Here is a 15,113-nt window from a genome sequence, read left to right on the forward strand (position 1 = left end):
ATAGGTATGTACCTGATGGTTCTCTCTGATCTCTCGAAGTCTTCACTCCTTTAAATTGATTCTGCTGCAATATGCAAGTGAATAATTCTGACCTAACCATAACTCTCCGAAAGTTTACCTCAGCAATACCAAAACTACTTTAAGAAGACACTGCAAATTAGCATCACCTGGCTTCATGCTGAGAAAGCTGCCTTGAGAGAGCAACATTTAAACCACGTGGAAATCAATCAAATTTTAAGTAACTGTAACATTTTAAGCAATTAAAACAATTTCGCTTTGGAGAGCCTCTGGAAGCCCACTGGGTCCAAGTCTGGAGCAGCCCGACAGCCCCTCAGCCCCCCATGCCAAATCCTCACACACACTGATTTATTTTAAACAGACTAAACAACCAGAAACAGGACACAGTAGTACCATCATGTCTAGCTAGTTTACAGCAATTGTTTAATTGTTTCATACATGTAAAAACAAAAACTTGGCACCAACATATCTGTAATTTTTTTCATTAACACAAATGCATTAAAAACAATGATATGGAAATGCACAAAGGCATTTCAGTTAAGGCTTCTACAAATATTGCATGTTCTATAATTAAACATCTATTTTGTAAACTTGTTCTAAAACTTTCCAAGAAACTGGCTTGAAATATTGATCGCATTAAATTCATTAATTCAATCCTGCTCAACCATCTAAAAACTACTATATCTCACAGTAGGAATGAATCTGGCTCTTGGCTGGCATCACTTTGTCCAAGGGATACTTGGAAGACCAATTCCTAGTATTAATGTCAGAAATCAAGCAATGATGTTATCTAAAACTTTCCTGTACTGATGTGATGCTTTAGCACACTTTTGCTGAGCTTTGTACTTTATGGCCAAAATTACACTTCTGACCATACCAAATGAAAGAAGTGTACTGCAGCCCTGCCATTAATAATCTCATCTTCAGGAGGTCAGTGATTCTGCAACCAAACATACAACATCAGGAGAAAGTGTGGTAGCAAGCTATATGGGAATACCCTGTCTCATCTCTCATCTCCTACAGCCAAATCAAGGCAAGAATATCCAGTGCACAACTGGAGACCAGCACCCTGAATCTATCCATTTTAATGTATAATGCAGTGCCAGCCATAATTTAGCTCTAGTTTTACAGAAATACAGAGACAAGAGCCACAACAATTTACAAAAGAGGTTAACGACTCCTTCCCACAACAAACTGAATGCCCTACAAGGCAGCCAACAGCTGCACAACATCTTTAAATTCTCATAGATCTCTTTTCCCTCCCCGCCAAGATTGCCACAGCATTTAAAAGATGTCATGAACACTGAATTTTTGAATAACTTAAATTTGCTGAATGGACACAAGGGAACACAAGTCCTCAACAGGGCAGCAATAGCCCTAATTATTCATGTTCCCATGTTTGTTTTGAAGCCACTCAGGTAAGCACAGAAAGGTAGCACAGAAAGCACTGAAAGGTCTTTGACATTTCCTTTCAAGTCTTATCTGGCTACTCTTAACTTCACTACTAAAAAGTTCAGTAATTCTCCAGTGAACTTTGACAACTGCACCCCTTTTACAACCACCCATAGACACAAGCATTAAATCAAACAAGGCAAAATCAATGTACGTTAAGTAACAAACATTGTAACAGTACCAAATACGTTTTGAGCTTTAGGTGATACTTTCTTGGTAAATAGTTTTCAAACTGGTCCTTGTCTGTGTCTGCTACAGAGATTGTTTTACCTGCAATACATCTGTATTTATTCACATCTGCAATGCTTTCATTTTGCCACTTTAATACAAAGGAAAAGGAATGTTTGCGATCATCAGCAAAACCTGCCACAATTACTGCTACATCACTGCATAGAAGGTGGGTTGCTGCTGAGTTTTTGGGGTTGCTTTAACATGCATTTTCTTTTAATTTTAGGAAGAAGTTTCCCATTCTATCCTAACACAAAACAACAATTTTGGGGAAAACAATCTCCATCAAAATAGGTAGAATTAGGAACATTTTTAACAGCTATGAAATCCAAGTTTGTTTAGAAAGAGAAGTGAATAAAACGATTGCTCTTGCCATACCAGGTAAGGAGAAATCAGAACACTGTTCTTGTGAGTGGCTTTGTAAAAGTTATGCATCCTGACTGTTGAGAAATTACAGGACATGGATACATCCTATTGGCAACACAAAACCACCCTGTTTGATTAGATGTTTAACTGATCAAACTGCTGCAACATTAAAACTTTTTTGTCCTGTATCTACATCAACTTGTAAGAACTTGTTATAATCAAGATCCTTGTCAAGAGAACTAAATGAAGTTTAAAAAGGGTGTCCTTTTTATGGATAATTAAACAAAATCCCTACCAATTCAATCCTTTATTCTAGCAAATATTTTTATGACAAATAAATGTAGATTATTTTATGCTTACTGACTTGGTGGAGTTTATGTTTCCTACCTCTGTTTTGCTGTAAATTTTCCTTAGACTACTTTTGTCATAAGATTTTTTTTAATCTCTAGAAAATATTTAACCAAATCAGATAAGCTAACTGCTGTCAACATTAGTAACCAAAGCAGGTTGTACTGTACAGTATTCAAAAATGCACTGAACACCTGATCTTCTGCATCCCTCTAGTGTCTTTGGCTATGTCGGTAGCAATAGTTACAAAATCACCTTGACTTTATGCACTAGGGATAATCTGCTTTGAAAAATAAAAAGCAAAAGTATAAAAGTTTTCAATCACATTTGGAAACTGTAACATAAAAAGATCAACATTAAATATATACAATATAAAAATACATCTTTTCTTTATGAAAATTATAATACATAGCTATAATACACAACATGTTGAGCCATCAGTCACAGCTACAATATTTGCAGATTCTTATTCCACACTTATGGCTGAACTCTGGGTAGGACATCTCCCTGAGGAAATTCCTCGATTTCAGAATGAAACATCAATTCTAAAAGAGAAAGAAAAGAATTATGTTTTCTTTGAAAACTTTCACCTGAATACAATTCCATTCCACACAACTCCCCAGGAGTGCTTTCTGTCTTGCTGCCTGCACATCCAGCACATCGACCAGGCAGTGTTTGCCAACAACCCGGCAACATGGCAAAATTACAGTATGTGCAATAATGTGGTTTATCCTCTCAAGTTTGACAGCCACATGTTTTTGCTACCTAATCCTTAGCAGACTAAACTTTCTCTACCATTTGGAATAAGTCCTAATGAACTTCTCTCTAGAAACTGAAGTGGTTTTCCAGTCTTAGTAAGCACATGTAAATATCAAAAAATTAATTAAAACCTGAGTAAAATTCTGCCACTGGATTCCTTAAATAAGTCTTTATTATTTAAAAATTGGGTTTTAAATATGATTTAAGCATCTATTATAAATTTTACCATCAAGGACTGTAAAGGCTGCCAGTCAGTTTTTTGGGATTTTTTAACTCATTAAATGAGTTATTAGAAATAAACATAGTAACTAGAGCCACCTGCAATACAGATAACTTGAAGAGGCATGTTGAATCCTCAGCTTCCCGAACACAAATCTGGGCTTCAGTTAATGGTGCTCTTAGGATACTTGTTGACTTTGAAGTTGAAACTTAGGACTTTTATGTACAGCATATCTTCAAGTCACAGGCTGCATGCACTTGACAGGAACACTGAGTTACAATACACCTTTTGGATCCCAAGTAGATCACAAAAGGAAGAAGGCTTAGTTTCTAGCCAAGTTTCTTCTTTGAGAAGAACTTGCTTCCCTGATCCTCCAGCCTGGACCAGAAGAAGCAGTCCTCATTTAAGTCCTGTTCTGCAAGCACAAATCTGACTTTTCAAAGCTCGGGAGTTCCCAAAACTACTGCAATGTTGTATTGAAAATAATACTGGACCTGTAATGCATTAAGCACTTGCAGAAGGAACATGTATAACATTAGGGAATTTTTTAAGACACAAGTTTAATAAATACATTTCAAATATTTAAAATACTGTTAAAGTATTTAAAATTATTTTTCTCTTCAGTGAAAAGAGACATTTTGTAACATTTCAAAATTCACATTGCTTCAGACAGGACAAATAAGGCTTTTCTTTCTTTTTTAAACTAATGTTTACAAAACCAAAAACAGGCACCAGCACCCTAAGAAGCATTTGCTGTGGAAGGTTACTAGGCGATACTTGTTCTTCCTCAGTCACAAAATTTCTCAGGACTAGTCTTGAATACCAAATGCAGAGCAAACAAACTTGAATAAACAACATTTTGCCTATTAATGTTTCCTACCTTCACTGTGGTCTAGCTCTGGTCGGGAAGACAAGAAGATCCAACTTGTCCCAACTAGAACAGACACTACCAGATTCACCACAACCCATGAATGAACAATTTCTTCCTCTGTACCTGCGGTCCTGGGAAAAACACATCAAAACATCAGTCATCACTGGTACACAGAGGTTACAATAATAATTTCAAGAGAGTATCATCAAGTTTGCTAAGCCCAATGTGAAAAGAGAGCTAACTGTACCATCATGATGGTCTTGCATTGCAAAAGCCTGGTAAAAAGAACAATTACCAAAGACAGCAAGTGACTCAGCTAAGAAACCCCTTTATCTCATAGAGGATGTCCACTCGTATATTTCAACAACAAATTCCTTTTCTTGGTCAAGAGACAGAAAACAAAAATCAAAATGCATGGTCAAATTTTACAAAATGCCATCAGCCAATCTTATTTTTAAGCACTTCCTCACAAGTCAGCAAGGTACATGAACAGTCACTCAGTAAATCTGTCGGGAAGCCAATGCAAGGACTTGTGTACAAATGCTGTGGGGTGGATGAGATAGGGCTTTAAGAAGGTATGATTTACATTAGCTGAAACTTTTCTTACTGTCGTATCAGTAGCAGGTTATGGTTTTGTTACTAGAATCTAGACCTTTTAATAAATAACTCGATGAACATTTATACAGAAACCCTAAACCACCCCCCAAATCAGCCTCCCTAAACTTACTGCCCAAACCAGCAAATTTTCACATAAATGCTTTTGCTCTACTTCTCCTGATTTACTTTAAAAACTTGTGCTACAAGAATTTGAGTCCATTAATAGGTACTTCAGAAAAGTAACAATTTTGGATGGGATCACCTAACATGAAAGGATGGTTTATATTTAAATGCCAGCTGTGTCTGCTGCGCCCATGCATCCTGTGGCAGACTCCTTCAAAAACAGTGTTGATCGTCTACAGAATGTCCTGCCCTTGAACCCAAAATGGTTACCTCAGCAGTGTCCCACTTCTCAAGCAAAACAGATTCTTAAGGCTCCTGCCAGATGACATTTCCAGCTCTTGTCTGAGGTATAATGGATTTGCAACCAACAAGACAAAACTCTTCCTTGAGTTCTAATTTTTCAGTGACAATATCAAATACTCAGGACAAGCTCAAACAGAGGCAGGTTCAGAAATAAAATCCTTCATCAATACTTTCTTACATATCTTGTACAACCTCTTCAATATGCCAGTTTGACAAGGGTTCCTAAATGAGCTATATTATAATTTACTGAAGTGATTTCTTAAGTTTCCTACCAGATGCTGCCATTATCTGAAGGTGGTGTGTAGAGGTTGATTCTGTCACATGTCATCTGCTGGCTTAAGGATAAGATAAGAGCAGCAAAGTACACTGGAAGAAATGGAATTAGCAGTGTCAGATATAAACTCCCCAAATGCTGTCTCATCATGACATGGTACTAATCTCTACATTTTCTTTCCTTTCACTCCACTGCCTCCAGTGACAGGCTCCTTTAATTCATTCTCCCTTCCTTAACATTCCCCTGACCCATCAAAATCAGGTTTCTGCACTTCTGCAACCCATGAGCTACATCAAAGGTCACATCTTGTGATTCTGGTTTTTTGTTAGGTTCATGCTCTATATTCAGAAATGGAAAAGAACTATGTCACTAACAGCCCCACTAATGCTACTCTTGCAAATGCTTTAAAAATGTGTAGCAAAGTGTTTATGGCCTTTGCTATCATCAACTACTGAGCAAGTAATTTATTCTAAAGCAGAAAATAACCTGTGAGGAAGATTTCACTAAAAAGAGTATGTAGGAGTTGTCTATTTATCATATTTTCTGGACAACTTCCAACCCACTTCAAAATACTTACAGAAAGAAGCTAGTGCTGCTGGGTCTAGGGTAAGAAAGCCCCTCAGTGCAATTGATGCTTTTGCCAAATCAATCCTGATAACAAAACCAAGAGTCATTAACATAGCCCAGTAACACAATGATATTGTTCCTGTAACAGTATTCTATTGCTCTATTACTTTTTGCAAGGTATTTTTTCTGCCTCTGTAACAGTTCCTTAATATACAACTATATCCCACACATGACAATGGTCCCCATTATGCCAATTCCAAGAAAGAATGAAACAAAAGAGGATGTTCCATGAGGGCTGTAGCTTTCACACTGTAGACCTTTCTGAAACAGGGAGAAAATGGAGACCTCTGTCCCCTCTAATCCTTGCCATTCAGTTCAGTGTCCATGCAATTATAACTGCTTACATTGCTTACAGGAGCAAATATGAGTAACTCAGAACTCCTCCCTGTCATCCCTTCAGGAAAAAAAGGTCACAATTTTTTTCCGCAGCACCAACTCAATTAAATCATCAAGAGCAAATAAAAATGTGCCATAGAAAGGAGAAAGGAACATCTTACACACAAATTACATATACCTTTCAAATACAAATAGATTTTACCTGTCAAAGGCTGAGACTGTACTGATAGACAGCAAGAAATAGAACAAACTTTGAGCTGGGTATGCTATTGTCTTATACTGTTCAAGCAGGTTAGAAACCATGGAAAGATGATTTCCTGCCAAAATGTAGATAACCACGATGTTCCATACAGCATACCCAGCAAGGAAGCCATGGGTGAAGAGGCCCAACACCCTGAATGGCGGAAAGAACATTACACCAGTTTTAATATCTTGTATTAGCTATAGGTAGGAAAGGCCTATGAATCCATCTGTTCAACCCTGCTTTTCAAAGCCTTTCAGAGATTGTTTCTGAGTGCTTTTTCTGATCTAGTTTTAAAAATTCTAAGCAAGAGGACTTCTGCTTCCTCCGTTCACAGACTGCACCAGAACCTGAACACTTAAAGAAAACAAAGCTATTTTGCCTTCCCTTCATTACAGCTACAGGAATCAAATACTTTCACTTGTAACTGCCTGTAGCTTCCCATCACCATCAGCCCTTGCCCTTACCCTTACACAATGTTTTAACTTGTCCCCAAGGCAGTCTTTTCATTATCTTCATTGCTAAGGAAAAGCTTGAGAAGGAAGCACAGGCTTCCAGATAAAATACACCACAGAAGAAAATGGCTGCTATCTTCCCATTCTCTATCACAACACAACCACATATTAAAAAAATACACAATGTTTTCGCTATTAGGTGCAAGATCATTTCCCCTGTCCAATTTCACTCCTTCTTTTTCACCATCCAGGATTTTTCTTCAAGAACTATCTGAATTCAGGTATTTTTATTCTGGTGATACACATGATGGGTCAGTCTTACTTTCTAACACATTTCTGTAGGTGACTAGTATTTTGGTTATCAGCTCAATTGCTTATACCTGTTGCATCCTGAACTACCATTTATTAGGAATATCCAAAAGAAATAAAAATATATCACAGCTATAGAGGAAGGGCACTAATTTTCACAGAGAAAAAACCCAACAACTAAAACCAAACCCCGATTTATGTCTATTTATAGCAGAACATTTATCTTTCACCTGAAACTTCGGTGTACTGAGAGGGCAACATCTCTAGTAGTCCATGAAGCCTTCACATCCAGAAGTACATTGATATTTTCAGTGGTTTTAATCAATTCTGCACGGTCAGCTGCCTGAAAACGCCCTGAAAAGATAAGGAAATCAGTTTTAGAGAGCTCTGCTTCCTTTCCTCATCATTTCTACATTAATACTTAGTATTAAAAAGCTGTAAGCATCAGAACTTCCATTAGAAAATTTCTTCTCCCCACTTCCTGCCCTTTGTCAGCTTACACTGATACCAGGACACCTCTAGTCAGAGTCATGCATCCTGATGGGTCAGGCTATGGATTTAAGAATGTGAAAAGCACTTTGGGAAATTACTCAGTGCTCCCTGGGACAAAAAAACCCAAACAAAACAACAGAAAAACCCAAACACCCAGCAAAAAAAATTCCACTTGAAAGGTTTTTGTAAGTAACTATTTCCTGTCAAGGTACTGGGACAATATTAAGTCAAAAAAGCTTAGCTGGGTACTTTGAAACAGCCCCTTTCCTCCCCACCATGGAATTAAAAAAATTCAACCATGGATACCAGCACAGCAACACCAGCATTTGCCGTTGAAAAATTATCATGTATACTTATTTCCAAATAACTTTTGCTTCAGAAAACTTACTTTAAAATTCTTCCCAATACTACAGAATTTGGATTTCAGATACAATAATGCTTCTTCTAATTTCAAGAATGTCCTTAAATTACTTAAATCACAAGATGAACTTACGATTTTTTTCAACAAACACTTTGCTAACAGGCTGACTAATCCCAGTGGGAGCAGCAAACACAGGCTGCTGATCTGGGCTCCTTCTCTGCTCATCTTCAATGATGTCTTCCTCTTCCACTTCCAGCTCATTCGAACACTGCCTTTCTGTGGGCCGAGGTTTCCTGTTGGCACAGAACATGCAATGGGACAGAGAAACAGGAAGTAACATGTAAAATCCAAACCCTCCTATGAACATCTAACATGTTTAACTTGACTGACAAGTGATCAGGCTACTGACCTGTATAATATTACCCCATTTATAATTCTAAGGACTAAAGTTCCCATGGAGTTCGTTGACTAAAACCATATCAAGACTAATTCCGTATCAAGAGATTAACAATTAGAACATATTAGAACAACTGCGGGGGGAAAAAAGCTAAGTCTCATAAAATTAAAATAGTAAGAATGAAAGAAAGCAATTCCACATTCTAACTTTTTCATGTCTGTGATTGAACTATTAGGCTCACGAAAATGTGTTCAGAGCTGTAATGTATCCAGGTATGCACAGAACAAAGAAGTGGAAAAAGTTAGATCTTAACCCTGGAAAGAACTGCACACAGGCTGAATGGTATTGTGGGTTTCAAGATTCTACATTTTTGTAATATGAAAATGTAAAATACTCCTCAGCCACATTCGCTGTCACAGTTACTCCAAATTATGAGCTATACTAGTTTTGTCTCACTTTGTTCTTTTTCTCTGTTTGCGGATCACTGTTTCTTCAGCTTCAGGGACATCCATGCCATTTCCATTCTGAAATAGGGATGCCACATTGTGCTGGGTAAAAGAGGTCTCAGAATCTGAAGATTAAAAAAAAAACAACCCAACATGAAAGTATCAGAGCTTTCATAAAAATGGAAAGACATTCACCTAAATACATAAACAGTTATTAAATAAAAAGCATGGCAAAAAAAGTCACAATCTTCTGAGCTTTTGATGATGGTAAGTATTATATAATTTCCAAAACCGTTTTGCCATTATTTTCATGGAGGTTTGTACACTATGAAATCTGAAACCAGAAAGTGAAACTCTAAGCTACCACTCACACAGGGATTACTTCCAGCTGTTCTAAGTAAAAAAGCACATGAAATGTTTTAAGCCAAAATATACAATGTCCAATCATATTTCCGTGTTACCAAGTTTTATTTACTGCTCTTTCCCATCTGCAACTATTTCACATACCAGTAGGTACTTTCTTCTTCTTGCGTTTCCTCTGAGGAGGGACATCGGGAGGTTCAGGAGTTAGGGGCTCGCTGCTTTCAGACTGCCGACGCACCGCTGCTTGGACAATGCCATCTAAAAACCACATTAAAAGATACAGCAGCCTGAATTCAGAGCCACTGAGAAACAGGCAAGAAAAAGCTGCCATTTACTACTTGTTGCCCAGCTGAGCAACAACTGAGATGAAAATGCATTGGCTAGGAAATAGAGTTGGGAATCAATGATGAGAAATAGAGACATACAAAGGTATTTCACTGTAACAGTTTCATGCTCAGGAAGGAATTTAAGTATCCAAGAAGTAGGACAATTCCCATTTGGGCATACAGCAGAGGACTTTCTGGAAAGAACAGGAAAGAACTACACCTCTATATTTCTCTTTTCTATGTGCAAAGATTATAATGCAAGAGCCGAGGAAAAATTAAGTTGATTACAAGGTGATCCACAAAGATATATGCTAAGGCAAAATGGCATCACATCAAAGGAAAATTTAAATGCTAAACACACAGCACAGGAATAAAGAAGGAGCAGAAAAAAAGCACCGAGGGATATTTACTCCAGTCTGAGAGATGAAGATATTTTGGAGGAATTATATTTCAGTAAGAAGTTAACATGAATTCATACTATAGCAGCAGTAGCATCAATTTGCGTGAACAGATGCAGAAAGACAAAAATAGTTCTCCATTTTACATCACATATGTTATTTAATAGCTCTTTCAACAACTGCAGTTTTTATTATAACAACTGAATCTTTGTTTCCACTTCAAGCTCAGGTTTACCCACCTTTCATAAATCTTTATTGTGCTAAAATGCGAAATTAACCAGCAAAGTAATGGCAAAAGTCAAGATGTACTTTGCACCATCATCCAGCTCACTGAAAATAACAGTAAGCAAAACTCAATCCTTGGGAAATCTTGCCAGCAACAGCTCTACTTGTTGCATTTAAAGGTCTTTCAATGAGGCCTCACTTTAAAGCGAATAAAGGAGGTTTACTCATCAAACTTTTATACAGACTCAAGTCAACTGGTTACAGAAATCCACTAGATTCTATTAACATATCCTGCGTTATCAAAATAGATCAGACTTACAATACTGCTTAAAACAATATGTTTGTTCTGCAGATCTGCTTCTTGTAAAAATACAAAGCTCTAATGACAGTTGTCTTTTAAAGTCAACTCTTCAGTGATAACAGAGTGATTAACTTATTACTTTATTTGGCCAAGGATTGCAATTGAGCCAAATTGCTAAATGAGTTTTATCTTAATTAATTCAAAAATTCAAGTGCTTAACACATTCAACATAAGCAGCTTACAGATGGAAACGACTATTTAATGAATTACGCAAATAAGTTAGAAAGAAAAAAATAGCAGGAATAAAAGAAAAGTTTCCAGTCTTGGCAGGACCTTACCTAATGGAATCTTTCCTTTGGGTTTCTTTTTTTTGGGACGACTGAGTGGAATTTCATCTGCATAACATAAAACAGAAGCATGGGTGCACAGCAAGGCGAAACACCAATTTCCTTTTTTAAACAGACATCTTATTGCAAATTAAGAAATAGATTATTTTTTACAAAATATGACACCCTTTGTCTTTTACAGGTAAGATGACAATTCACCAGTTCACACAAGGAGAAGTACAAAAGATGGTAGGAAAACAGGGTAAGAAATCTATCTTATGTGCAACAAAGGCTGAATACATACATGCATATGTGTTAAGTGAGAAACCAAAATACTCTGAATAATGCTCTGAAAAACAAATTTATTGTTTAAAGCACAGTTGCAACATTTCAGCTACCTTGATGGAAATAGCAAACAGTAAAGAGAGCAAAGAAAAATGACAGTTCTAGCAATGGCAGCACAGTTTAAATAATCAGCCTGCATTTAGGAAAAGTATAAGGCTCTATCTTTAAAGAGAGAATGAGTGGCACCAAAAGGAACTACCAATGTTTGTAGTAACTCACTTTAGTAACTTACCTTGGTTTCCACTTCAAATTGAAGAAGAAAAAGTGTTGATGAGCAGTGTAGAAGGAACAAAGATAAAAAGAAAGGTAATTTTGAATCAATTACAATTCACAACCATGAAACCACTGCTGCTTTTATGGTTCATTTCCCTGTCCCCAATCCTCTTTATGAGCAGTTGTGTAAAACAGGGTTAAGGGTACGAAGCAATTGGTAAGATTCAACACTTTGTTGGTGACTATGCACAGTTTCTTGATTGGCTAGCTGTGGATAAGATTAAAAGCTTTAATCACCTGGCTAATTAAAACTTGTCTTACTGCCTGATATATAACAAACCAACAAAAGTTATGAAACGTTTGAGCCCATACGTCACTAAAAAGACATTATCTGTCAACAATCATAAACATCGCATTTACTTTCTGGTACTTTGAAGGAATTCTGAAATACCATATCATAAAAACTACGTAATTGCTCTTCCTGCCACACTGAGAAAAAAGCCCAATTTTTTCCCTATACTACATCAAACTAACAGATACCTATATCCCTAACAAAGAATATCTAGTCTAATTCCAGAAATTCCTGTTTTAAAAGATTTGTGATTCAAATAAAGAACGCAAAATAAAAGAAGGAGGGAGGAAGAAGAGATTAAAAAGGACAACAATTAAACTACACTGGACATTAAAACTAGAATATTTGTCTAAAATTTTCAAGGGTTTATCTCTCGTAAGTATTAAAACTGAGGTAATATGGTAAAATTTCTTGGCTTGTGTAAAACATTAAAATGCTTTGCATTCCTTGTGAAGTGTTTTGGGACAATAAATTAGCAAGAGAAGCAATTATTTTTGAAATCATTATGACTACTCAGGTAGTTATTAAACTTATTTCTCTTAATGCTACTGCTTTTAAAATCTGCAGTACAGCACCATGATCAGTTCCACAGAATGCATTGATTTTACCTTGGCACTGGAGGAAGGGCACGAGGCGGGCACTGAAAGACAACAGAGGGATAAGAGTTAACTTCTGTCATTATGAAAACACCTCTAAGAAAACAGCTTCAGATGAGAACATCTGATGTATGTTTTGCTTTGAATGCCTCCTAAATGGCCAGATATTCCTGATGGAGTTGTTACATAAAAGCAGAATGTAAAAGATACTGGAATAATATGCCTTTACCAGAGTTCTGATGGGCACTGCAGTACGAACATACACCTAACCTCTGTGTGTGAGGCACAGCTTGCACTTCAGCTTCAATAATTTTCACTTTTTATGTAAGGTATTGCTTTCATTAGAAAGCTCATTAGTCATTCTATTTAAATATCAAAATATTGCAATCATTTATGCATTCAATATACCTGTATAATATACAAGGTGAGCTAAGTATTTTCCATTAATGAAGACGTAAATTCAAAACAATAATAAAATTAAAAAAGAAATAAGCTTTTAAGCTGTTAAGAAATACTTTTAAGTATTTTATTCGTTTTCCATATAGTTTTGAAAATATTTACCATCAGGTCAAACAACTATGATCTCAAAGTATCTCCTGATAATAATCTGAAACTGAGCTCGTACCTTTCTCTCATCTAGAAAAGAGGAGGGGAGTTATCTTTCAGATTTTGTACTACACAATTATATTGAAAGAATAGACACAAATAAGTATTTCCTATGCTCAGAATATTCAGTTGATACCAGAAATAAAAAGGGCTGTAAGACTGGTAAGAATCAAGGATCCACAAACTTACCACTTGTTTCTTTCCCATATCATTTGAAGCTGTTCCCTGAAAGAGGCACTGTGAACTGGTCTGTGCTCTCACGCTGCTCGCATTGAACCTCAGCTAATTCTGAACTAAAAATAAACTTCAGGCAGCCAGGATTAGCTGTTCGTGAACCCTCCTGCCCCTAGGTTACAACCCAGAACTACTCCTGTTTGAAACAACGGCAGGTAGTTCCACAGCAGCAAATGTTACTTGCACTAAAAAACCTGTAACTTCACACGCTAGTACAGGTTCCTATAAGCAAATTTTACATTGCTTTGTTTACCCAAAGCAAGTGAGATGCCTCATGCAAGGAAGGGTTTGCAGGATTAGACCTCAAATCTCTCACTTGGATTTTGGCCATGCTGAAGACTGAGAGCAAGTGCCATTTACACAGGTAGAGAACTGCACACTCTAAGTGGCACCCTTCAAATGATGGGGACTGGTCACACTATACAGGTGCACCATAAAGGAAAAAAATACTCGTAAAGGTCAAATCTCATTATTTTCCACTATTCTTGTGGCAGTAAATACTAAATGTTTAGGATACTTGGTATTAAAAAAAACTAAAAGCTAAGAACCACCAAAAGAACAAACAAAACCCACAAACCTTTTATACAGCATTCACTGCCTGTGCATTAGTAATTCTGTACTCTATAGTACCTTTATTGTATTACCTTCTGCAAAACAACTGGCAAGTGCATTGATTTCTGTACCATTTACTTCTTGCAACAAAGGAAGCCACATGCAAGCACCTTGTGGTGAATACTCATCTCTCCATCTGTATGACAGTCTCCAACTCTGCCATAGAGGTATCAGCTTTGGTCTATTTGCAGTTTCACAGAGTCTGAACTCTGTTTGAACATAGAGTCACTCCAAACTTCACAGAAAGGGTGAGTTTGGGGACAGGTTCCCATGGACGTTTTTTTATTGACAGAAGAGCCGCTGAGTGCTCTAACGTAGCCAATGGTGCCCCTGAAGCCAAGCGACTCCCACAAACCACGCAGCCGCTGCCTCAGTCAAACCCTGTGTTTGCACAGCTGAGCCAGGCCACAAGACGGTGGGACGCACCTGGAAACTCAGGGGGAAAACCGAACTACCCATCCATTCCGGGATGCAGAGCAGAAAAGATTCAAAGTCCCCCATGTTTAAGAACACTAAAGCAGCCTTTACAGATGTTAAAGCTTTGCAAATTTTGAGAGCTTTATATGAAAAAAAAAACAACAAAAAACCAGTGAGGAAATGCTTGCTTGCCTCCGCAGCAAAACGGGCAGACACGTGCGACCCTGCGGCCGTTTACATCCCCCCTGCCGCGGGATGCAGCAGGGCGGGCATTGCCGCCTCCTCAGCGGAGCTGGGATGTAGGAGCCGCACTACGGCGTCGCGCTGCAGCTCCGCCTCCCCGGAGCAGCGGCTGCCGGAGACCGCCCCGCCACTTCCCTTCAGCAACAGCGCTCAGGCGGCCCAGGCTCCCGCCGCCCTCCAGGCCCTTAGCCGGGCTTCCCGCTCTGCAGCCCCACGGCGCCGTTCGCTCCCCCCGCCCGTTCCGGCCCCACCGCCCCCTCACCGCGCCGGGGCCCGCCCGCCGAGCCGCCATGCGCCGCGCCCGCCCAGCTCCGGCTCCGGCTCTGCGGGGAG

General features: G+C 38.1%; 1 protein-coding gene and 1 long non-coding RNA gene across 5 annotated transcripts in view; one reads left to right on the forward strand and one right to left on the reverse strand.

Moving 5' to 3' along the window:
- LOC146434530 (uncharacterized) overlaps nucleotides 1-15,113 on the forward strand; it is a 57,671-nt gene that overhangs the window by 341 nt on the left and 42,217 nt on the right. For both annotated transcript variants that reach the window (XR_014853421.1, XR_014853422.1), the window contains exons 2-3: nucleotides 11,365-11,424; nucleotides 12,640-12,797. This is a non-coding gene — a long non-coding RNA (uncharacterized LOC146434530). The remainder of the gene's footprint in view (nucleotides 1-11,364; nucleotides 11,425-12,639; nucleotides 12,798-15,113) is intronic.
- On the reverse strand, nucleotides 419-15,087 carry TMEM237 (transmembrane protein 237). 3 transcript variants are annotated; one of them, XM_085066173.1, is made up of 13 exons: nucleotides 15,043-15,087; nucleotides 12,681-12,712; nucleotides 11,740-11,750; nucleotides 11,175-11,231; nucleotides 9,731-9,844; nucleotides 9,234-9,348; nucleotides 8,513-8,673; nucleotides 7,758-7,881; nucleotides 6,725-6,916; nucleotides 6,137-6,210; nucleotides 5,558-5,651; nucleotides 4,272-4,393; nucleotides 419-2,957 (listed from the first exon to the last, which is right to left on the reverse strand). In XM_085066173.1, the coding sequence occupies exons 1-13, from the start codon at nucleotides 15,070-15,072 to the stop codon at nucleotides 2,890-2,892; spliced, it is 1,194 nt and encodes a 397-aa protein (XP_084922299.1). In that variant the 5' UTR covers nucleotides 15,073-15,087; the 3' UTR covers nucleotides 419-2,889. The 3 variants fall into 3 exon arrangements, with proteins under 3 accessions (XP_084922299.1, XP_084922300.1, XP_084922298.1); XM_085066174.1 differs by lacking the exons at nucleotides 11,740-11,750; nucleotides 15,043-15,087 and adding exons at nucleotides 11,499-11,509; nucleotides 13,464-15,014; XM_085066172.1 differs by lacking the exons at nucleotides 12,681-12,712; nucleotides 15,043-15,087 and having other exon boundaries at nucleotides 9,731-9,888; nucleotides 11,740-12,326.

This window comes from Lichenostomus cassidix, chromosome 7, assembly GCF_008360975.1.
Source record: "Lichenostomus cassidix isolate B80296 chromosome 7, HeHo_3.0, whole genome shotgun sequence".
In the NCBI taxonomy this organism is placed as follows: domain Eukaryota; kingdom Metazoa; phylum Chordata; class Aves; order Passeriformes; family Meliphagidae; genus Lichenostomus; species Lichenostomus cassidix.